Source organism: Rana temporaria, chromosome 3, assembly GCF_905171775.1.
Source record: "Rana temporaria chromosome 3, aRanTem1.1, whole genome shotgun sequence".
Lineage (NCBI taxonomy): Eukaryota > Metazoa > Chordata > Amphibia > Anura > Ranidae > Rana > Rana temporaria.
The window spans coordinates 408,416,948-408,442,663 of NC_053491.1; the positions used below are offsets into that span (position 1 = coordinate 408,416,948).

The 25,716-nt window shown below is 48.4% G+C and overlaps 1 protein-coding gene across 1 annotated transcript in view; it reads left to right on the plus strand.

Moving 5' to 3' along the window:
* The first annotated feature begins 9,842 nt into the window (after positions 1 to 9,842).
* The window catches only part of LOC120933029 (vesicle-associated membrane protein 5-like), a 32,253-nt gene continuing 16,379 nt past the window's right edge, over positions 9,843 to 25,716 (plus strand). The window contains exons 1-2 of the mRNA XM_040345969.1: positions 9,843 to 10,034; positions 25,236 to 25,373. Of these exons, the coding sequence (XP_040201903.1) occupies positions 10,032 to 10,034; positions 25,236 to 25,373 (141 nt within the window). The 5' untranslated portion in view covers positions 9,843 to 10,031. The remainder of the gene's footprint in view (positions 10,035 to 25,235; positions 25,374 to 25,716) is intronic.

Here is a 25,716-nt window from a genome sequence, read left to right on the forward strand (position 1 = left end):
GAAAAATCGGCCTAAACTGAGGGAAAAAAATGTTTTTTTATATTTTTTTTGGGGATATTTATTATAGCAAAAAGTAAAAAATATTGCATTTTTTTCAAACTTGTCGCACGACCACGCAATTGTCAGTTAAAGCGACGCAGTGCCGAATCGCAAAAAGTGGCCCAGTCTTTTACCAGACAAATGGTCCGGGCCTAAGTGGTAAAAGAGTGAAATAAGTGTTAGACCCCTTCGCAAAACATGATATAGTACTTGGTGGCAAAACTCTTGTTGGCCACTAGTCATACAAGTGTTAGTGAAGCCTTAGGGTGATGGCAGCCTTTTACTTTTGATTGTTTTAAAAAACGACTCCACTTACTGTGCCTCCTATTCACAGGAAGTGAGCTGGTCTTATAATGTGTGTGTGTCCTGTGGCACGTGTTTACGTGCAACTTTTACATTATGGTGACATGTAGTCTTTGGAAATATGGCGGCTGTTAGCAGAGGTTTATTTATAAAGTGCAGAGAGCTACAGGAATAGCACCCTTCACCCTAAATAGGAGTGAACCCCCATAAGGCTAATTGAATATGCTAATGACCCTGCTGCTTTTCCAGTGCAACCTCATCGCCCTGTAGGCAGGTAGAGGTTACTGTTGTCCCAGTGGGAAGTTAGGGGTTAACTGCACTCTCAAGCTTTCTGTCTTGGTGGGGTATTCTTGGGTCAATCCATTTGGTCCAGTCACTGCGTGATATAAAAGGGACAGGGGATCCTGATCTATAGCGGTGGGAGAGAAGTCAGTATGGGAGAAAACACACAGCCATCAAAATGTAGGATTGCTGGAACTTGCAGTCCTACTTGAAGATGCCTATTCCTGGATTCTTCCAAATATGGACTCTGCCAAAGATAGACTCTTTCCTATGCAGGTATGCTGGGGCAGCCACAAGCCTGAGTTAGGGCTCTTTCACACGGAGCGGACCGTTTCTCGGTCCGCTCCATGTGTCCGCCAAAGCTCAGCGGGGATACCCGCTGAGCTGTCGGCGGATAGGGCGGTCCCCGCACACAGTGCAGGGACCGCCCTGTCTCTGCTCCGCTCTCCCCTATGGGGGACCGAATGCAGACGGTCCGTCTGTCAGTCTGCATCCGGTCCGTTCCGCCGAACGGAAGAAAAATAGGGTTTCTTCCGTTCGGAAAAGCGGAACCCGACTGACGCGGACGCTAGCGGATGCTCCATCCGCTAACGGACGCGTACCCATAGGGATTCATTACAAGTCCGTTAACGGACTTGTAATGAACGGACAGACGGAGCGGACGTCTGAAAGGGGCCTTAATCCTCGTACACACGATCGGCTTTTCCAACGGGAATTGTGTGATGACAGGCTGTTGGCGGAAAATCTGACCGTTTGTACGCTCCATCGGACAATTGTTGTCGGATTTTCCACAGACAAATGTTGGATAGCATGCTTTCAAATTTTCTGCGAACAATTGTGTGTTCTTGGATTTTCCGAGCGTGTGTACACAAGACCATCGGTCAAAAAGTACAAACGCGCATGCTTGGAAGCAATGCTCCCCAAACACAACATTAGCAGAAGGTGCCCAAAGGGTGGCGCTAAGGAGCTGAAAAAACACATCGTTTTGTGTTTGTTGCCCAACAATTGTGTGCCGTTTGTATGCAAGACAAGTTCACAGCCAATGCCCTTGGGACAAAAGTGTACAAGGCTTTAGGGACTGTCTGCACGTTATCTTAGACTGTCCATTGTCGTCGTCATGTTAATTAGCTCATTATAAAATACTCACCTTAGAACAAGGCGTAGGCATCGGAGCCGGGTCCAAGCTGAGGGAGCTGACATTTTGCCCTCTGCGTTTCTTCCGGGTTTGTGTCACTCCTGTGCATCTGCCGGACCTTCAGCCAGGCCTTCACAGCTCATGCGCCGCTGATGTCAGTGAATATCTCCTAAACCGTACATGTTTAGGAGATATTTATTTTTCCTACAGGTAAGCCTTATGGGCCTAGAGACCCCAAATATGTGTATGTGTCCTTCAGTTCCCAGAGTCTGTGTGTTTTGGAATCCGAACCACTCTGAGCCTAAGTTTTCACTATTGCGACCTGAAAGTTGCACGATTTTGTCGCGACTTGAAGCAATACCCGTGTATACTTGAGGTCTATGGACCACAAGTCGCATCAAAGTGGCACCAAAGTAGTGCAGGGACTACCTTGAAGTTGCACAGATATGAGTGGTACTCATGGGGTACGATTTGTCATGTGACTTTGCAATCCCAAATCGCATGACAAGTTGCACTAGTGGAAACGTAGCCTAAGGGTCCCCCAGGCACACACTTTCCAAAGAGTAGTGTTCCCTTAAAATCCAAGGCCCATGGTCAGTTGCAGTGGCGGCTGGTGCTTAAAATTTTTGGGGGGGCGCAAAAGAAAACAAAAATTGCAGCCTCACTGTGCCCATCAAATGCAGCCACTGTGCCATCAATTGTCACCACTGTGCCATGCCATCAAACGCAGCCACTGTGCCATTAATTGCCACCACTGTGCCATGCCATCAAATGCAGCCACTGTGCCATCAATTGTCACCACTGTGTCATGCCATCAAACGCAGCCACTGTGCCATTAATTGTCACCACTGTGCCATGCCATCAAACGCAGCCACTGTGCCATCAATTGTCACCACTGTGCCATGCCATCAAACGCAGCCACTGTGCCATCAATTCGCACCACTGTGCCATGCCATTAAACGCAGCCACTGTGCCATGCCATTAAACGTAGCCACTGTGCCATCAATTGTCACCACTGTGCCATGCCATCAAATGCAGCCACTGTGCCATTAATTGTCACCACTGTGCCATGCCATCAATTGTCACCACTGTGCCCTTTAATTGTCACCGCTGTGCCCTTTAATTGTCGCCGCTGTGCCCTTTAATTGTCCCCACTGTGCCTATTTTTGCCACTGTGCCCTGTAAAGTCCCCCTTTCCCCCTCCCCCGCCCGGCACTTGCCTTTACTGGAGTCAGCCATCCACGTCTTCTACCGCCCTCGATGACTGACAGGCGTCTCAGCCAATCAGGTTACCGGTAGCCAGAATCGGCCAACCTGATTGGCTGAGACGCCTGTCAGTCTTATACAAGGAGCGCATCTCTAGTGCGTTCCTTGTATAAGCTTCCGGGACCCGAGGGCTGTACTCGGAAAAGCCTATCAGAGCTGTTTGCTCTGATAGGCACTTCCGTACAGCCAACCAGCTGCCGTTATTCAGATGGCCGGACATGAGCGCCGACCATCTGAATAGAACAGCGGCAGCGGCGATAATAACATAGATTCGTGCAATGCATGAATCTATGTTATTAGACTCAGTGGCGGTGAGAGCCAGAGGGGGCGCAGCGCCCTCTATGGACGAACCGCCACTGGTCAGTTGGCAAGAGTCTAGCCTGCAGTCCCCTCCAAAAGCCTCTGTCTTGGTTGGGTCTGTCACATGGTGGAACCGGAGATTTGCATCATTGATGTGCAACTGACAATTCTGCAGCAGCTGCGAGCTGCTATCATGTCACTATGGACCAAAATATCTGAGGAATGTTTCCAACACCTTGTTGAATCTATGCCATGAAGAATTAAGGCAGTTCTGAAGGCAAAAGGGGGGTCCAACCCTCACGTATGCACAGACACGCGAGGTTTGGGACTTTCATACCAGCACAATCTTTTCTCATACCTGGGAAACACTCGCATTTGCAGGTGTGACGTAGGCCTCTGCCAGGACCCGAAGCCTTGCAGCACATGCATGCATACAGTACACAGAACCCAAGGGTCCGGGTGAACGTTATTCTCGCCCGACACCCTATGAAGTTAAAAAAACGAATAAATCTAAATGCGAGTGAGAGAGGGGAAGAGGGCAGGGGAAATTACTTTTTATTTAGGGTGAAGGTCTGCTTTCATATTGCATCAATATGTGCTTTGAATTAAAGTATGTTCCTTTTTCTTCGAATTGTTTTTTTTAATGCTTCCCCCCAAAAAATCATAAAAATTTGCAACACAATAACTTCCTCAATGTGAGGGTTTCTCAGGCACAAATATTGTCTGTTCTGCTTTGTAAACTATTTGTTAATGGTTTATGGTAACCTTAAACTGTTCTGTCTCGTATAACATAATACTGCATTGTAGGAAATGGAAAGTCCTTGCAGTGCTCAAGTGGTGGTCAGTAGCAGGGATCCAGATCCAAGCCAGGTCAGCAGTTGTGTGCCTGTGGGCAAGTAGGACCGGTGGGTGAGACTTCCTCCATGTCCCCCCTTCTCGTTGGGCGCCAAGTAAGGGTCACATGAGAGTGAGTTCTTCTGAGCTACGCTAGGCACTTTGGACCAGGGGTGCTTACAATGATGAGCTTTTATTTATTCAAGTAAAACCTTTATCCCAAAAGGAGAGCTGTGTGCTAGAGTTTAGCTTCAATTTGTTAGTGTGTCGAAATCTGCTAGTACTCCCAACTTCTGAGCAGGGCCGGTTCTACCACTAGGCAAACTAGGCAGCCGCCGAGGGCGCACTGCTACCTAGGGCGCCCGGCCACTGGTGTTTCTTACTCCCTTCTCTCTGCAGCAAGCAGACAAGTCTCAGCATCAGCAGGCAGCTGCCACTCTGTTTGCACATAGTGTAAGATGCGCAGTGGCGGTGGAGGACTGTGTCCCGACTCCCGAATGAATGGAAGCAAGCAAACATTCATTGATGGGCACTGGTAGGCTGCATTTGATGGGCACTGGTGAGGCTGCAGTGATGGGCACGGGTGAGTCTGCATTGATGGGCGCCGGTGGACTGCATTTGATAGGCGCTTCATTAAAAATATGGGGTATACATGGGCATGGCAAAGGGGGTGGAGCCAAGGAGGGGGTCAAAATTTTGGTTTTGCCTAGGGTGTCGAAAATCCTTGCACCAGCCCTGTTTCTGAGTCACCCCTTCTCTCTGCCCCCCTACCCACCTCTGAGCAGTCTCCCTTAGTTCCATCCCTACTCACCTCTCAGTACTGTCCCTTTAACAGAAAACACAACCAAGTATTGTTTTGTGGTGCCAAGTAATTTGGATAGAATGTGTTAATAACAAGAAAAGCAGTGAAATGAATCTCCTGCAACCAGAAACAATAGACCCCCCTCCCAGCAACAATAGATCCCCCAGCACTAATAAATCCACCTCAGCAACCATAGACACCCTCAACAGCAACAATAGATCTCCCAACAAATCCAACACACTTCTTCAACAATAGACCTCCCACCAAAAATAGATCAATCTCCTGCAACTATAGACCCCCCCACCAGCAACAATAGATCTCCTAGCAGCCAGAACGAATAAATCCTCCAGCAGCCAGCAACAGTAGATGCCTCTCTCAGTTGTAGATCCCTCCCAGCAACCATTGACCCCAAGCAACGAAAGAGCCCCCCAGCAGCAATAGATCCCCAAGCACGCCCTAGCACCCTTTGTCATTACATACATTCAGTGCTGGAGGTGCTACGTTCCCCCATGTTTCTGCTGAAAAAAAAAGCCCTGGCTAGTACATCTAACATTCCCCCCGCCCCCCCAGATAAACAATGCTGCTGACTGCTGTGCCCCCTGTGCCCTATCATCGAGAGTGGAGGCACCTTGATACACGAGGTGTGTTACTGACCAGATCACCAGGCGAAAACAGAGGGGGGAAGCCTAGAAAAAATATACTGATGCAGCCACTACCTGTAATATGTAAAACAATCTGAAAAAACGACTAAATCAGCTGTGTGTATGTGGTCATACGGTGCCCAGATTGTACCTTTCCCCTCCTTCACTCTACCTACAACTATTTCCAGTGAACTTGACATCAGGGAAAGTGGCATTGATCTGATAAGCTGCTCTGCTTTATAAAGGTTTTCTTATCACAGAGGGTATAAGGAGAGGAGGGGATCGGGTTTTAGGTGCATGTTTTTAGTGGGCAGCGTTGGCACTACAGATAGTTCTATAAGATCTGCCATTTGCATCATGTGTTGTGCTAACAGCGCCCTCCTGTTTCTATCTGTCCATCACTAGGGGGCGCACTGATTACACTGAGTGCCTTCAATGGGGTCCCTCTGGATAGATATAGAAGCCAATGCTAAATTGTTCCTTGGCTACTGTACTGTACTTACTGTACATGAGGGGTATACAGAGGAATCCTCTAGCTGGGATCACACGTGTATGCACACAGCTGCTGCTATGTGTTTTCATGAAAGTGCATGCTGCATCTTTGACGTTCTTTTGTAAAATGTGTGTTCTAATAAAGTTTAATGACAGAGCATCTAAAAACAAGTGGAAAGCCCTGTTCACATCTGTGCAGCGTGGCTGTTCATAAAAGCACATCAAAGTCTTGAGAGCTTTATAAAACACAAATTCTAATAGAGTTGAATGGCAGCGCATCTAAAAACGAACAACGCCAAAACCGCGCCAATGTTAACCCGGCCTAAAATGGAACTAAACCCATTGATTTGAATGTTACCCAAGATAGTTATATTCAAAGCATGCCATGAATGATAAATGTCACAGTTGTTTGTGCTCTCAACTGAACTGTCATGCCATCAAATGACAGGTATCATAACATATCACATGTGCATCACCATGGCAACTGCAGAGCAAACACAGGCTAACAAGGCAACTTCCTTAGGCCTCGTACACACGACAGAGATTCTCGGCAGAATTCGCCGAGAAACTCGGTCAAAACCCGGATTCTGCCGAGAATCTCTGTCGTCTGTACAGTTTTGGCTCGATGGAGCCGCCGAGGAGCTCGACGAGAAAATAGAGAACATGTTCTCTATTTTCTCGTTGGCCGCGTTGTTCTATAGGAGAAGGCGGCCCGCCGAGCTCCTCGGCGGCTTCATCCCAAAACGAGACGAGGAACTCGACGTGCCAAGCACGTCGAGTTCCTCTGTCGTGTGTACGGGGCCTTAGAGGTAAGGTAGAGGAGGGTTTTTTACAAGTGAAGGTACTTCCATTTATTGAGAAGTGTCCCTTGTTCTTGTGGCTGCTCTCCAGCATTGCTCCTATTTCTTCTTGCTGGAGGCGGCCATTTTGTTGAAGCCCAGAGCCCCTTGAACAGCAGTAAATCATAAAGTTGAACCAAACCCATCGATTTAACGTTTCAAAAAACAGTTTCATTCCTGTCAAACTGTCAAAAGGCTGGTGTCATAACTGATCACCGTGACAGTTGCAGATCAAACAAAAGCAGCTTCCTTGGCTGTAAAGGATAGAAGGGTTTAATTCCGCTTTAGACCCCTTTCACACCGAGGTGCTTTTCAGGTGTTTTAGCGCTAAAAATATTTAGGTAGATTCAGAAAGAGTTAGGCCGGCTTATCAGTTTTTTCGGATGGCCGCTAGGTGGCGCTTCCATTGCGGCCGGCGTAGATTATGTAAATGAGCTTGTACGCCGATTCACGAACGTACGCCAGGCCGCCGCAGTCGAATTACGTTGTTTCCGTAAGGCCTTAGGCGGCCTAAAGTTATTCCACCTATGAGGTGGAATAACAATGTTAAAGTATGGCCGCCGTTCCCGCCGCGAGGTTCGAATTTTTTACGTCGTTTGCGTAAGTCGTCCGCGAATCGGGAGTTACGTTGTTTACATCCACGTCGAAATCAATAGGCCCGTACGGCATACTTAGCCGCAATGCGCACTGGGAAATGTAGGCGTACAAGGTCAAGCCTCGTTGCCATTAAACAAGCCCCCCTCCAACCCATTTGAATTAGGCGCCCTTACGCCCGCCGCGTTTACACTACGCCGCCCTAAGTAAGGAGGCAAGTGCTTTGAGAATATGTACTTTCCTCTCTTACTTAAGGCGGCGTAGTGTAAACACGCTAGGCTACGCCGAACTTAGTTTTGCGCGCCCCTACCTGAATCTACCCAATTGCCTGTAAAGTGCCTGAAAATTGCCTCTCATGTCTCTCAAAGCACTCGGCCTTTCACACTTGGGCGGTGCGCTTGTGGGACGAGAAAGAAAGTCCTGCAAGCAGCATCTTTGGGGCGGTGTATACAGCGTTCCTACACAGCCCCTCCCCATTGCAATGAATGGCGCCTGAAAAGCGATTCGGACGCGCTATAAAACAGGTGCTTTTAACCCTTTCTTCGGCCGCTAGTGGGGGTTAAAAGCACCTCGCTATCGGCCGAAAAGAGCCGCTTAAATGACGGTAAGGCACCTTCCACACTTGTTCAACTTGTCCTGCGACTTGCGACTGCAAAGTCACATGACAAGTCGTACCCCATGATTTCCAATGAGTACCATTCATATCTGTGTGACTTCAAAGTAGTCCCTACTACTGTACTACTTTGGTCCGACTTTGATGTGAGTTACACAGGGCAAAATTGCGGGAAAATCACTGCAAAATCGTGCGACTTTGAAGTCACGGTAATGTGAAAGGGGCCTAAAACACTTTACCGCCGTTTTTCGGCCGAAAAAGGGTTTAAAACTGCCTGCAAAGCGCTGCTACATGGGCAGGAGAGGTGAGTTCACACTGGAGTGAATGGAGCCGCTGTTTCAGGGCGCTTTGCAGGCGCTATTTTTAGCGCTATAGCGCCTGCAAAACACCCCAGTGTGAAAGGGGTCTTAAAGCTAGATACACACTATTAGCCAGATTCAGGTAGAGTTACGCCGGCGTATCAGTAGATACGCCGTCGTAACTCCGAATCTGCGCCGTCGTATATTTAAGTGTATTCTCAAATTGAGATACACTTAAATGTAGCTAAGATACGACCGCCTGCGCCGTCGTATCTTAGCTGTCTATTTACGCCGGCCGCTAGGGGCGTGTACGCTGATTTACGCCTAGAATGCGTAAATCAGCAAGATACGCCTATTCACGAACGTATGCTTGCCCGTCGCAGTAAAGATACACCGTTTACGTAAGGCGTTTTCAGGCGTAAAGATATTCCACCAAAAAGATGGCGCAGCCAATGTTAAGTATGGACGTCGGAACCGCGTAAAAAATTTTTTTTTTACGTCGTTTGCGTAAGTCGTCCGTGAAATGGGCTGGGCGTAATTTACGTTCACGTCGAAACCAATGAGTCTTTGCGGCGTAATTTGGAGCATGCGCACTGGGATACGTCCACGGACAGCGCATGCGCCGTTCGTTAAAAACTTAATTTAAGTGGGGTCATGCTTTATTTCCATAAAACACACCCACCTCTTCACAATTTCAATTAGGCGCGCTTAAGCCGGCACATTTACGCTACGCCGGCGTAACTTAGGACGCAAGTGCTTTGTGAATACAGCACTTGCCTCTCTAACTTACGACGGCGTAGCGTATATGAGATACGCTACGCTTGCCTAACGTTAGGCAGGTCTACATGAATCTAGCTATATACAATTTTCTTTCCATTTTTTTCCTTAAGGCTGCATTCAGACCTGAGGGTTTCATTTTCAGGCAGAACGTTGCGCGTTTTTGCGGCGTTTTTGCACCGGTCAAAAGGTCACCAATGTAAAAAGCAGAAAAACGCCTGTAATCTGCCCAAAAAGAAGCTTGTGTATTTGCTTGCGCTTCAGGCGTTTTTTCTTCAGGTTACAAAACGCTCAGATGTGAACAGGAGCCATTTAAATGAATTGGATTTTGCTTGTTGGGCGTTTTTCAGGCGTTTTAGGCGCTAAAAATGCTCAAGTGTGAATGCAGCCTATTAGATTTACCACAGCCATATAATAAGAGGTCAAACCTAAACATTTTCACTTTGTATACAATCAGGCAGGCCCTTGTACTGCATAGTTGAAGGGAAATCAAACAACAAAAGTTGTATAGTGTGTATCCGTACATCATGATCTGTATGTGGAGGAGTGTGGGCGTGGCCTGTCATGACACCCTGACACCTGCTCCTCTCACTGACAACCCATACTATACACACAGGCTATTCCAGGCTGCTGCTCTTGGCTCCTCCCCCTCTCTGGGACTTGCAGGGACTTCAGGCTGGATGACAGCAGAGTGATCAGAGAGGGAGGAGGACACACACACACAGGACTGACACTCCATGTAACTTCTAGCAGTGTGATCTGATCGTCTCCCACCATACCCCGGGATCTGTGCTGGGACACGGGACACCTACATCATGGTAAGTGATTGTAATATCCGCCCCTCCCCCTCCTCAGGCTGCACATCACACTTCTCTCCCTCTGCTTTCACTTTCATGTATTACCGGAGTAGGAAAGGTCAACAATGGAGCCTGGAAGAGCAGTTTGCTCTGGATCTGTCACCAGGGATCGCTCTTCCTGGGGGGGTTGGATCATTTCTTGTGCGCTGATTGCTCCCTGTGCAGTAGCGCAGTACAACAGGGGCGCTCGGTCTCCTTAGTAATGTCCTCATTGTCTTCTCTTATTCCGAAACCACGGGGTGACATTACTAAAGTCCCGTACACACGGGCAGATTATTAGGGAACATCAGAAACTGATCGACTTTCCGCCCGTGTGTACGTCTGTCTGTCTGATAGGAGCCAATCTCATGAGCGTGCTTGAAAACCAGCAGCCGATCGGCATCCAATCAGTGCTTGCAGATAATGGCTGCGATCGCCGACCAATGTAGGGGTAGGGGGGTGGGGTCCTCCTGTCAGAACACAATAGCACAGCGGAGGAGCTTTCTGTACTAACATTGCTTGTGTTAGTACCGCGATCTATCAGTATTCTTTCATTTTCAGAGGTCATTTTATGGTCTAAGGCAGTGGCTCTCAACCTGGGGGTTGGGACCCTCTTGGGGGTCGAATAACAATTTGCCAGGGGTCACCCAATGGCGACACTAGGGTTGGTGTCACCCGGGGGGTAAAACATGGTGTCACCCCCCCCCTCCCACTGTCTAGGCTGCCCAGCACCAAGCAGGCAGTGCACGGGCACGGGGCGCACCCCAAACCAGCCCCTGTAAATGATAGTATAGGGCAGTATACTGGCAGGTTAGGGTAGTATAGAGTGGTATAGTGTCAGGTTGGTGTAGTGGGGTGGTATAGGACAGGTTAAGGTGGTATAGGGCATGTTGGGGTGATATAGGGTAGTTTGGGGTGGTATAGGGCAAGTTAGGGTTGCATAGGGCAGGTTGGGGTGGTATAGGGCAAGTTAGGGTGGCATAGGGCAGATTGGGGTGGTACAGGGCAAGTTAGGGTGGCACAGGGCAAGTTGGGGTGGCATGGGAAAGTTTGGGGTGGTACAGGGCAGGCTGGGGTGGTACAGGGCAGGCTGGGGTGGCACAGAGCAGGCTGGGGTGGTACAGGGCAGGCTGGGATTGCACAGGGCAGGCTGGGATTGCACAGGGCAGGCTGGGCATGTCAGCTAAAAAAAAAAAAAAAAACGGGATGGTGTCCCATCTAGCGGGTGTCACCCGGTGCAGACCGCACCCCCCTAGCAACGCCTCTGGGGTCACCAAATCCTGGGCTGTTCTTGAAGCCCGCACCGCTTTCCCAGCCTTTTCGCAGCCGATAGAGAGAGATAAAAGGGAAAGAAAGGAGAACAAAGAGAAAGTGGTACATCCTAAAATGTACCATAAGTGGTTTTAATACTGTATGAGTGAAAGGGACTCAGGGAGCGCTAAATGTCCGTGGGTTAGGGGCGCAAATTACTTGTCTTGCCCGACAACTCACGCTACGAAAATTTTACTGTTAGGGGTCCCCACAACATGGGAAATTTAACAAGGGGTCACGGCACTAGCAAGGTTGAGAACCACTGGTCTAAGGCAAAGATGGCGATCCTTGGCACCCAAGATGTTTTGGAACTACATTTCCCATGATGCTCACCTACACTGCAGAGTGCAAGAGCATCATGGGAAATGTAGTTCCAAAACATGTGGGGTGCCAAGGTTCTCCATCACTGGTCATTTTCAGAGGTAATTTCGAAGCTGACAGGGAGTCCCTCTATCAGAACACAATGGCACAGTGGAGGAGAACGCTGTACTAACATCACTTGTGCTAGTACAGCGATCTATCAGTTGTTTTTGTCATTTTCAGAGGTAATGTTGAGGTAATTTCACAGGTAATTTTATGGTCTGAGGTAATTTTAGAGGTAATTTCGAGCTTCCCCTGTCAGAACACAATAGCACAGCGAAGGAGAACGCTGTACTAATAACATTGCTTGTGCTAGTACAGAGATCTATCAGTTTTCTGTAATTTTCAAAGGTAATTTTGAGGTAATTTTATGGTCTGAGGTAATTTCAGAGGTGGTTTTGAGGTAATTTCACAGGTAATTTTATGGTCTGAGGTAATTTCAGAGGACATTTTGAGGTTGACGAGGAGGAGTCACCCTGTCAGAACACAATAGCACAGTGGGTGAGATTTCTGTGCCAACATCGTCTGTGTTAGTACAGTGATCTGTCCGTTTTCTTTTGTTCAGCCCTGTGTGTAATAGGCTTAAAGGGGTTGTAAAGGTACAATTTGTTTTCCTAAATAGCTTCTTTTACCTTAGTGCAGTCCTCCTTCACTTGCCTCATCCCTCGATTTTGCTTTTAAATGTCCTTATTTCTTCTGAGAAATCCTCACTTCCTGTTCTTCTGTCTGTAACTCCACACAGTAATACAAGGCTTTCTTCCTGGTGTGGAGAACACCTCTTGAGGGGGGAGGGGACGAGCAGGAGTGTCAGGCCGCCCACTAAAGACCCTTTCACACGGAGCGGATCCGTATTGATCCGCCCCGTGTGTGTCCGTCGGCTCAGCGGGGATCATCCGTAAATCCCAGCTGAGCTGTCGGCGGACAGGGCGGTCCCCGCACACTGTGCAGAGAGACCGCCCTGTCTTTCCTCTGCTCTCCCCTATGGGGAATCGGATGAATACGGACCGTGTGTCCGTATTCATCCGATCCGTTCCGCCAGACGGAAGAAAAATAGGGTTTTCTTCTGTCTGAAAAAGCGGATCTTTGCGGATGCGGATCGTTACGGACGTTAGCGGATGCATCATCCGCTAACGTCCACAATCCCATAGGACTTGTAAAAAACGGTCCGTTCGTCCGCCCGTGTGAAAGGGCCCTAACACACAGCTCCTTTCTCTATCTGCAAAGTAGAGAGCGTCCTGACTTGCCTGCTCGCCCCCTCACCCCTCAAGAGGCTTTCTCCACACCAGGAAGAAAGCCTCGCATTACGATGGTGAGTTACAGACAGAAAAACAGGAAGTGAGGATTTCTCAGAAGAAATAAGGACATTTAAAAGCAAAATGGAAGGATGAGGTAAGTGATGGAGGACTGCACTAAGGTAAAGGAAGCTATTTAGGGAAAACATTTTTTTCCTTTACAACCCCTTTAAGTTTTGAAAATGAAAGACAGATGCTGGTTGGTTACCATGCTAAGCTGCGCCCGATTCTGTCTGCTCCAGTCTTACTAAAACCCCCCCCCCCCCCCATGGGTCACCATACACATTACAATCTGACTATATGCCAGTGTCTAACGTAGATCTACGTCATATCGCCGTTCAGCCAATGGGGGCGTGCGCGCGCCGCTGGAGGCACGCACACGCGCCCCCCTGACGCCGCAGGCGTGATCACCGCCGGGCACCCGCGATCGCTCATTACAGAGCGAGAACCGGGAGCTGTGTGTGTAAACAAAGTATGAACAGCGCTCAGTCATTTCCCCAAGTCAGTCCACCCCCCCCCTTCAGTTAGATCACACCCAGGGAACATACTTAACACCTTCCTCGCCCCCTAGTGTTAACCCCTTCCCTGCCAGTGGAATTTTTATAGTAATCAATGCATTTATAAGTACATAATAATCCCATCTCAGGTAGTCCAAGATATCATTCCTCAGTCATCCTATGCCCCTAGTGGACATAGGATGATTTTAGACATAAGAGGGTCCGAGTCTGTCACATGACCCATGGGGGGAATTTTGTAAGACTGGCGCAGAAGTTTAAAGTTTGTGCTTTTCCTGATTAGTGCCATGGGTCTGATTTACTAAAGTTCAAATGCATACATCAGAGCATCAATCATACATCGATCCTCCAACAAGTCAATCATATCCTCGCTGTTGTGTGGTGTTCTATGGTGTGTACTCCAATGTCTATGGGATCAGTCACACCACATCAGTTGATCTGCAGGCTCAGAGCCGGGACACGGAATACAAATGTCTGTGCCTTGTTGTCACCATAATGCTGTGTTGGGTTGCAGTGAGTCGTAGAGCTGCACGATTAATCATTAAAAAATCCTGATCTCGATCCAACCCCCCTCACGATCTTAATACAGCATTTACACAATTCTATGTAAATAGTGAAGAGCTGTTCTCTGCTCACTCACAGCTGAACCTCCCGCAAATGTTTATCAATATTGCCAGAAAACTATAAACAGATGTAGCACCCTGGTGTTTAGGCAGGGTTGCTATTAAAGCGGAGGTTCCATTACAAAAAAAATAAAATTAATAGTCAGCAGCTACTAACACTGGAGCTGCTGACTTTTAATAAGGACACTTACCTGTACTAGCCGCCAGCGATGTCGGCCCCCGCCGAGGCCGATCCTCGATCCCGGCAGCTCCAAGCGCCGCCATCCACAGTAAGGGAAACAGGCAGTGAAGCCGGCGCTTTGTGAATGGGCCGGCTGCTTTCTGGGACACACACAGGCCCAGATTCAGTAAGATTTGCGCATAAATTACGGAGGCACAGGGCAACGATTTTGCCCTGCGCCCCCGCAAATTTGCGCCGCTGCCCTCGATTCACGGAGCAGTAGCTCCGTAAATTGCAAGGGCGCGCAAGCAATTTAAATGATCCCGCAGGGGGCGGGAATCATTTAAATTGGGCGCGTTCCCGCGCCGATCGTAAAGCGCATGCGCCGTCGGGAAACTTTCCCGACGTGCATTGCGGCAAATGACGTCGCAAGGACGTCATTTGCTTCAAAGTGAACGTGAATGGCGTCCAGCGCCATTCACGAATCACTTACGCAAACGACGTGAAATTCAAATTTCGCGACGCGGGAACGGCGGGTATACTTTAACATTGGCTGCCCCTACTATTAGAAGGGGCAGCCTTACGCTAAACACGCCGTACGGAAACGACGTAACTTGCGTACGCAGGGCTCGCGCAACATTGTGAATCGGTGTTAGTATGCAATTTGCATACTATACACTGAGCACAATGGGAGCGCCCCCTAGCGGTCATCGCAAGAATGCAGCCTAAAATCTGCGTGGCATAAGAGCCTTATGCCACGCAGATTTTAGGCTGCAGTCGGCGTTACGATGTTCCTGAATCAGGAGCATTCGTAACGCCAGCGCAAGCAAGCAATTGCGCTGCGTAACTATGGTTACGCAGGCGCAATTGCTCTCTGAATCCGGGCCACAGTTCCCAGAATGCAGCGCGCCCTATTCACAAGAAGACACCGAGTGTAGGAGGAGGAAGAGAATCCGCCGCGGAGGCTGAAGAGGCAGATTCGGCACTTCCGCATAGCAACAGCTATTTAGGGTAAGTAAAAAAAAAAAATCCATTTTTTTTTTTAGATTTATGGTGGAATTTTTTTTTTCAGGTGGAACCTCCACTTTAAGTTTACCTGCCAGATATGGTTGCCTTGGCCAATTGATAGGAGATCAATTGATTCCACCCTAATTCTGGAATTGCTGCACTTCTCTCTTCTGTCACGAGATGGCCGGGTATCTGGTGACATTAGAGAAGACAAGGGCATTGCCAGGACAGATTAGGAATAGATGGGGTATCTCAGCCAATGGGCAAGGATCCACTTCGGTCCCTTGACCTGCTGGGGGAACCTATTTATTTGGATGAGGTCAGGTGATCGGGGTCCTGTGCCACCTGGACGGCTGTCTAGGTGGACGTGTGTTGTGCTGCTAGGCCAGAGTCTGAGGCCTATCCCGGGGATGTCTGGCTGCTAGGCTGTCTAAAGGGCCTATCCAGAAGCAAGAAAGGATCGTAACTGCATATTTACGCTGGCCGCTAGGGGCGTATACGCTGATTTACGTGTCGAAATATGTAAATCAGCTAGATACGCGAATTCACGAACGTACGCCCGGCCACGCAGTATAGATACGCCGTTTACGTTAGGATTTTCCCGGCGTAAAGTTACCCCTGCTATATGGTGGCGTAAGTGCGGCGTACCAATGTTAAGTATGGCCGTCGTTCCCGCGACAAAATTTGAAAATTTTACGTCCTTTGCGTAACTCGTCCGTGAATGGGGCTGGACGTAATTTACGTTCATGTCAAAACCAATGACCAATGCAGCGTATTAGGAGCAATGCACACTGGGAGATTTCCACGGACGGCGCATGTGCCGTTCGTGAAAAATGTCAATCACGTCGGGTCACAGAACATTAACATAAAACACGCCCCCTCATCCACATTTGAATTAGGCAGGCTTACGCTGGCCGATTTACGCTACGCCGCCGCAACTTACGGAGCAAGTGCTTTGAGAATACAGCACTTGCCTGTCTAAGTTGCAGAGGCGTAACGTAAATCGGATACGTTACGCCCGCGCAAAGATACGCGGATGTACGAGAATCTGGCCCATAGTGTCTACAAACAAAAGATATATATACTGGAATTTACGCAGCTATGACGCTATACTGGAATGGTGGTGATCAGCGACTTATAGTGGGACTGTGATAGTTTGGTTGACAATCTGGTGCCAGCAGAACCTCACTGGGAGGTACATTAGCTGACTAACTGACATCAATAGTGACACTAATATAATGATCAGATATCATATTATACACTGCGGAGTACTTTTCTGGCATTTACAGATACTCCTCAAGCGTCACCCCGCTGGCCTGCTCGGTCCCTGGCTTGGCACACAAGGCTGCTCTGCAAGCGTCACCTCTGCTGGCTGGGTCCTTGGCTAAACACCTGCTGAAGTTTCCCAATTCTTCACCATCACCGGTTGGTGAGAATGCTGCTCTGGTACTTGCTTCAGCTACTCACAGTGGCCCCTGGTAGTAAGGTGGATGGTCCCTTAGTGGCGACAGCTTCTACTCTACCTCCGACCACGACAGGTTCTCCAGCCGGCAGAACCGTCACTTCTGGTTGGACTCCAAGCCACAATCCCAACCCTACGCTGCCCTTTCTTGCTTCTGGATAGGCCCTCAGACAGCCTAGCAGCCAGACATCCCCGGGCTAGGCCTCAGACTCTGGCCTAGCAGCACAACACACGTCCACCCAGACAGCCGTCCAGGTGGCACAGGACCCCGATCACCTGACCTCATCCAAATAAATAGGTTCCCCCAGCAGGTCAAGGGACCGAAGTGGATCCTTGCCCATTGGCTGAGATACCCCATCTATTCCTAATCTGTCCTGGCAATGCCCTTGTCTTCTCTAATGTCACCAGATACCCGGCCATCTCGTGACAGAAGAGAGAAGTGCAGCAATTCCAGAATTAGGGTGGAATCAATTGATCTCCTATCAATTGGCCAAGGCAACCATATCTGGCAGGTAAACTTAAAGTGGAGGTTCCACCTGAAAAAAAAAATTCCACCATAAATCTAAAAAAAAAAATGGATTTTTTTTTTACTTACCCTAAATAGCTGTTGCTATGCGGAAGTGCCGAATCTGCCTCTTCATCCTCCGCGGCGGATTCTCTTCCTCCTCCTACACTCGGTGTCTTCTTGTGAATAGGGCGCGCTGCATTCTGGGAACTGTGGCCCGGATTCAGAGAGCAATTGCGCCTGCGTAACCATAGTTACGCAGCGCAATTGCTTGCTTGCGCTGGCGTTACGAATGCTCCTGATTCAGGAACATCGTAACGCCGACTGCAGCCTAAAATCTGCGTGGCATAAGGCTCTTAAGGACCGCCTCCTGCACATATACGTTGGCAGAATAGCACGGCTGGGCACAAGCACGTACAGGTATATCCTCTTTAAGTGCCCAGCCATTTTTTACAACCCGAAAAACGGTCGTGTGTACGCGGCATTAGATATGAAGCACGTCCAACACTGTGAACAAACTGTTGGACGTGCTTCATATCTAATACTCTCTATTTCTCTGTTTTGTCGTAAAAATGTTGGAACGCATTTGACAGCGTCGTGCATGCGCACTCCAGCGGGTAGCCAAATGTGATAGGTCGCCATATGTGATGAAACACCAGCACTACAGGTCCAAAATTAATATTGAGCAGAATTAGGTCCGGCTCTCCACAATGGCTGATGTGATCACAGGCCAAATAATATTGTGATTATTTTAAATGTTTTTTAACATTTTTTTTAACATGTTTTTTTAATATAACAGAACTGCATAAAGTATATTGTGGTGTTATTGAAGGGGAGATGCTGCAGAGAGCTTTTCAGAGGATATGAAAGTGCAGTGGTGTAGAGACATCCGCTGTGGCTTACTGCAGCTTGAAGTGGAGGTTGTAATGGTGAACATCTGGACTCTCTCTGATAACAGGGTGTGCATGTTTTAGAAGAAATGGGTGGGTGATATTTCTTACTGCGAACACATCTTTAACGTAATGGAAACAATCGTACAAAACCCTCTTTATGGGAATTTAAAGGAAGATATTACAATCAAGTGCATTTCACTAAAAGTTCATTACAAATGTACAGAGTATACATCTCGATATCCCATGGCTGACATCAACATAAGAGTGGCTGGCTGCTTTGTCTTAGGCCCCTTTCACACGGACGGCTGTTCTGCCGCAGTTAAAAGCATGTTTATTTTCTGCTGGAATTCCAGACTCCAGGCACAGCGATCAGCTGCATTTGTACAGTGCGATTAGCTGCGGTTGCGTTTAGCCGCGGCACGATAATGAACGGGGATCCGACTTGGAGCCCTGCCAATACCAAGCACTGTGTATGGTATGAATCTTGAGGGGGAACTCCACGCCAAATTTCAAATGAAAAACCGGCATGGGTTCCCCCTCCAAGAGCATACCAGGCCCTTGGGTCTGCAATGGATTTTAAGGGGAACCCCCGTATGCCGAAAAAAAGCGCGGGTCCCCCCAAAATCCATACCAGACCCTTATTCGAGCACGCAGCCTGGCCGGTCAGGAAAGGGGGTGGGGATGAGTGAGCGCCCCCCCTCCTTAACCGTATCAGGCCGCATGCCCTCAACATGGGGGGGTAGGTGCTTTGGGGTAGGGGGTGCATTGCGGCCCCCCACCCCAAAGCACCCTGTCCCCATGTTGATGAGGACAGGGCCTCTTCACGACAACCCTGGCCGTTGGTTGTCGGGGTCTGCGGAGCTTATCGGAATCCGGGAGCCCCCTTTAAGCCCCCCACCCTAGGTGAATGAGTATGGGGTACTATACAGGTTTTTAAAGTAATTTATTAGTCAGCTCCAGGGGTCTTCTTCCGACTTCTCCGTTCTTTCAGGACGTTTTCAGTTTTTCACAAACACACTACAGCCCATTTATCATGGTTTCCTATGGATGTAGTTCACACCTGTGCATTTTATGGAAAGGGCCAGGGAATTTTCTCTGGTTTTTGGTTTCATAGATGTAGCGCTACCCCCGAAGGAGCCGCTGGTTGATTTGGGACCGGCCTACCAAATTACCCTGGCCGTGTCTAGGGGTGTAACTGTAAGAATAGCAGCAGTGAGTGGCGGTCCAGACATCCAATAAAGAGTTTTCAATGCTTTATTGTCCAGGCCAAACACGGCCAACATCAACACACATTGGAAAGGTCAAGGTTGATGAAGGAAGAAAAAAGAACCATGCGGTATCAGGCCTGGATATAGAACTGAGCAATCAACACTGCTCTGTATAGAACCAACTTTGCTACACATCGCCACTCTGCTTGGAGTGGGTGGAGTGCCCCCGGACAGACCCCTATGATAGGCCTGGCAGCCGGAGCGTCACTTAGGATAATACTGGGAGGAACAGGTCTCTCACAGACCTGACTCTAGGGCCCCTGCCACGGGCAAATTTCAATAGAAGACTTGGGTGAATAAGGAAAAGAGAATCCTCCCAGTAGACTTTTCTATAAAGGGTCCCTGGATGACAGCAAGCATACCTGTCAGTGATCCGGACACCCGATCCCAGACTGGGATTCTGTCAATAGGCCTTGGAACCCAGTGGGGTCCCTTCTCTCATCAGGATAAGGTTCGATGCAGAGTTCAGTTCTGGCCAGGTGGGCCGCGCCGGCGGGGTCCATGGATGCGCGTACCCTGAAGATGGGGACCCCGCGAAGACTCCCTAACACATGACCCCTGTCCCAGATATACCCTCCCCCAGCATGCCTCGCGAGGCAAAAACTCCTCCAATTGGCTGCTGGGGAAGAATTGCCCTGCCAGAACCCCTCTGGCGCCAACTGCCGGCCAGAGGTGGCATTGCACCCCCTGACCACAGACTGACCCAGTGGACTTTCTGGAACGACAGGAGTCCCAAATTTAAGTAAACACTGAATGGGAGCAAAGTAACTCTCCCACTCCCCACTAACTTTAGGCGTAATGCCCATGCTGAAAGCAAGGAGGGCGCTACATAGACTTCAATGGATCAGAACTGTGTATTGAAAAATGCAAAATGCACCTGGAATATGCAAACTGCAACCTGCATATGTGATGCATACTAGCACATTATGCAATTGTCTTACAGGTGTAGGTTTTGAAATACTTACATAAGAACGTGCTGTCACCGATGACAGGGCTTCCATCTTCCCCAGTCTTCTTCCAGGTTTAAATGGCCTGGAGCCGCGATGATGTCACGATTCTATGCATGCGCGTGGGAGCCCTCAGCTCCGGCATGAAGCTTTGAAGGTCCAGTGCAGTATGCATGTTTAGGAGATATTAATTTTACCTACAGGAAAGTCTTATTATAGGCTTACCTGTAGGTAAAAATCACAAAGCAGACTTTACTAATGCTTTAAAAGCCCCATAAAAGAGGTTTTGTACGATTGTTTCAGGGTTTGCGTGTTTTGTGGACTAGCTGTATGTGCATTTCATTGCATGGTGAGCTGGTGACTTTAGAGCTGGTGTCTCAAACTGGCAGCCCTCCAGTTGTTGCGAAACTACAAGTCCCAGCATGCCTCTGCCTCTGTGGGAGTCATACTTGGAACTGTCAGCCTTGCAATGCCTCATGGGACTTGTAGTTTTGCAACAGCTGGAGAGCCGCCAGTTTGAGATCCCTGCTTTAGAGTCTTATTTCGCTCATAGGTAAAATGCTGACACATGTATGCCATCGTGCTATTTATAAAAACTGACGCAATAAATGTACCGTCTACCGTCAACAAAAAATGCAATAAGTTCTCCTACGGTAATAAAATAAAAAATATGTGCTTATTTAATTTTTGCACCGAAGCCTGCAGAGTATTGCATCCCCATTCATTGTATCACGGGCACAATGCTCAGGCTCCTGAATTGTTTACATGCCACTCTCGGGTTTACGAATCTACTGTCATGGGACTGGAGAAAGTGGGCAATGAAAAAGTGAGGTAATGTCACCACACACATTCTCCATTGAGATCTCTGACGCAGTGATAAATGGCATTTGTAGTCTTTTTATTCATAGGTCCCTGCAACAGTAGGGGTACCAACAGGACCGCTAACTACGTCACCCACCCAGGTTTTAAGACCTTGGGCACATTACCAGCACTATCCTGGACAGGTTGTCTCTGCCCAGTCTACGCAATAGCTCTACCAGTCTTGCGTATACCCTGGTGGATCAAGTTAAAGCGGAGTTCCGGCCACAATTTCACTTTTTAAATATAAATACCCCAGTAATACACAAGCTTAATGTATTCTAGTAAAGTTAGTCTCCAAACTAAGGTCCGTTTTGTTAGGTTGTTACAGCATTCAGACACTTTATAAAATAGAAATTGACTGGGGCCATCTTAAGTGTGGGCATCATGAAGCCAGACTGTATGACTTCCTGGATTTCAGCCTTGCAAATCTCGCACATGCTCAGTGCTGCACAAGCAGTGTCAGATCAGGTTTCAGCACCTGTACTGTCCAAGTCACATGATTCTTTGAGACTGGGGAGTGCACAGACTCCTGGAAAGTTACACCCACTACATTCCCAGGAGTCTGTGCGGTGTAGGTTAGGAAGCATTAAGCACCTAGGTGCAGGAAGTGGGAAGATTAACTATTCTGCCTAGCAACAACACTTTGAAGGCATCTAAAAAAAAAAAAAAATTCGTAAAGGACTAATGACATTTTTTTAAAACTACTGATGTAATGTTATATTTATGGGTGGAACTCCACTTTAATTACACCTGGAAAACCCCTTTTTGCCTACCCGCAGACTGTGCCTTGTTTATTAAGCCGCTGTTTACCAGTATGATTCTTACAATCCTGACTGGCTGTCTACTCTAGATATATTGCCAGTGCCTTGGTATCTAGGTCTGGGTTACACTTATTAATACTACCTGTTTACTATCATGCTCCTGAAGAAGCATAATGATATGCGAAACATGTAGAACAGAGCAAGACAATTCTTCTGTATTTGGACCCATTTTAAGGCTATTCACTTCACACTTATATTGTTCAACTATTACTGTTTGTTGGATGTGTATTTTACTCACCTGAGCTTACTAAAATAATTGTAGTTGTTGGAAATGATAATATAGCATTATTCTGGGCCTTGTATTGATAACTACTATATAAACAGTTTTGTCTGTATTATTGTTTTTTATATATTTCTATAATAAAACCCTTAAGCCCTGTACACACGATCGGATATCTGATGGAATATAATCCGATGGATTTTTTCGTCGGATATCCGATGAAGCTGACTTATATCAGTCTTGCCTACACACCATCGGTCAAAAATCCGACTGTCCAACGTGGTTAGGTAAAACACTACGACGTGCTAAGAAAATGAAGTTCAATGCTTCCGAGCATGCGTCGACTTGATTCTGAGCATGCGTGGATTTTTGACCGATGGACTTCCACACAGACGATCGTTTTTTTCTATCGGTTTTTAATCCATAGGAAAATTTTAAAACATGTTCTAATTTTTTTCACCGATGGAAAACGAACCGATGGGGCCCACACACGATCGGTTTGTCCGATGGAAACGGTCCATCGGACGCTTTTCATCAAACAAACCGATTGCGTGTACAGGGCTTTAGATTTTTTACATGAATTTCCCATGTGCCGTCCAATTTCTTAGCGTAATTAGTGTCCATACTGCAGGATATGGTCAAAGACTGAGGACATACTGCAGGAAACAGTCAGATTGTGAAAGTGCTACAGGAGATGGTCAGAGACAGGGGGCGTGTTACAGGAGATGGTCAGAGACAGGGGGCGTGTTACAGGAGATGGTCAGAGACAGGGGGCGTGTTACAGGAGATGGTCAGAGACAGGGAGCGTGTTACAGGAGATGGTCAGAGACAGGGGGCGTGTTACAGGAGATGGTCAGAGACAGGGGGCGTGTTACAGGAGATGGTCAGAGACAGGGGGCGTGTTACAGGAGATGGTCAGAGACAGGGAGCGTGTTACAGGAGATGGTCAGAGACAGGGGGCGTGTTACAGGAGATGGTCAGAGACAGGGGGTGTGTTACAGAAGATGGTCAGAGACAGGGGGTGTGTTACAGGAGATGGTCAGAGACAGGGGGCGTGTTACAGGAGATGGTCAGAGACAGGGGGCGTGTTACAGGAGATGGTCAGAGACAGGGGGCGTGTTACAGGAGATGGTCAGAGACAGGGGGCGTGTTACAGGAGATGGTCAGAGACAGGGGGCGTGTTACAGGAGATGGTGAGAGACAGGGGGCGTGTTACAGGAGATGGTAAGAGACAGGGGGCGTGTTACAGGAGATGGTCAGAGACAGGGGGCGTGTTACAGGAGATGGTCAGAGACAGGGGGCGTGTTACAGGAGATGGTCAGAGACAGGGGGCGTGTTACAGGAGATGGTCAGAGACAGGGGGCGTGTTACAGGAGATGGTGAGAGACAGGGGGCGTGTTACAGGAGATGGTCAGAGACAGGGGCGTGTTACAGGAGATGGTGAGAGACAGGGGGCGTGTTACAGGAGATGGTCAGAGACAGGGGGCGTGTTACAGGAGATGGTCAGAGACAGGGGGCGTGTTACAGGAGATGGTCAGAGACAGGGGGCGTGTTACAGGAGATGGTCAGAGACAGGGGGCGTGTTACAGGAGATGGTCAGAGACAGGGGGCGTGTTACAGGAGATGGTCAGAGACAGGGGGAGTGTTACAGGAGATGGTCAGAGACAGGGGGCGTGTTACAGGAGATGGTCAGAGACAGGGGGCGTGTTACAGGAGATGGTCAGAGACAGGGGGCGTGTTACAGGAGATGGTCAGAGACAGGGGGCGTGTTACAGGAGATGGTCAGAGACAGGGGGCGTGTTACAGGAGATGGTCAGAGACAGGGGGTGTGTTACAGGAGATGGTCAGAGACAGGGGGTGTGTTACAGGAGATGGTCAGAGACAGGGGGCGTGTTACAGGAGATGGTCAGAGACAGGGGGCGTGTTACAGGAGATGGTCAGAGACAGGGGGCGTGTTACAGGAGATGGTCAGAGACAGGGGGTGTGTTACAGGAGATGGTCAGAGACAGGGGGTGTGTTACAGGAGATGGTCAGAGACAGGGGGTGTGTTACAGGAGATGGTCAGAGACAGGGGGTGTGTTACAGGAGATGGTCAGAGACAGGGGGTGTGTTACAGGAGATGGTCAGAGACAGGGGGTGTGTTACAGGAGATGGTCAGAGACAGGGGGCGTGTTACAGGAGATGGCCAGAGACTGCAAACATCCTGCAGGAGATAGTCAGAGACTGTAGACATACTGCAAAATATGGTCAGAGACTGTGAAAATACTACAAGAGATGGTCAGAGACTGTGGAGACTCTACAGGAGATGTTCCGAGACTATGGACATACCTAAAGGAACAGTTTAGAGACTGCAGACATACCTACAGGATATGGTAAGTGACAAGTTACATGAGATGGTCAGAGACTGCGGATGTATTACAGGAAATGGTTAGAGACTGGAGATGTACAACAGGTGTACTAGAGGAGATGGTCAGAGGTTGTGACTATAATACAGGAACAGGTCAGAGACTGTGGACATACTACAGGAAATGGCCAGAGACTGGGGGCATGCTGCAGGAGATGGTCAGAGACTCCGTGTGTATTACAGGAGATGGTAAGAGACTGGGGACATTCTAAAGGAGATGGTCAGAGAGTGCGGATGTACTGTGCGTGAGCGAGCCTGCAGGTGTGACCCCATAGCAAGCAGCTTGCTATGGGGGCACACAGAGAAGAAGAGGAGCCTGGAGCACCGGCGGGGGACCCCAGAAGAGAAGGTTTGGGGGTTGCTCTGTGCAAAACCATTAAACAGAGCAGGTAAGTTTAACATGTTTGTGAATTTCCATCTACAACATATTCTATCAGGAGTATCCCTTTACTTGTTGGATTTTCATTATGGGGTAGTGGGATTTGCTTAATGATTCAGATTTGGATGTTCACATTTTTCTCTCTGAATTTCAGGCAGACCAGAAGATAGACATGTGCCAGCAGGAGGCAGAGGAAGTGACCGTGTTAATGAAAAATAATGTGGAGAAAGTTTTTGAGAGGGAAGGGAAACTGGAAAACCTAGAGGGTCGCGCTGAGGAACTGAAATGTATGGTACGTTCATGTGAGCAGCCCCATTACCATAATACAGAATTGTGATATAAGGAGATTATTACATAATAACTACCGAGCCAAACCCATGCTTGGGACAAGTGCAGAGCTAATTCCTCCTAAATGTACGCATGGAGAAACGTATTTCACATACAGATCACAACCAGTTCTCCCAGTTCTATACAAAGCATCTGACATCCTCACAAAGTATGCTTCTGATACCTGCCTTATAATGTTTAGCCCATAACTTATGGTGATCAGTACCCACCTTATGGTAATCAATACCCACCTTATGATGATTGATACCTACCTTTCAATGATTGACAGGACATAAAGATGATGGAAA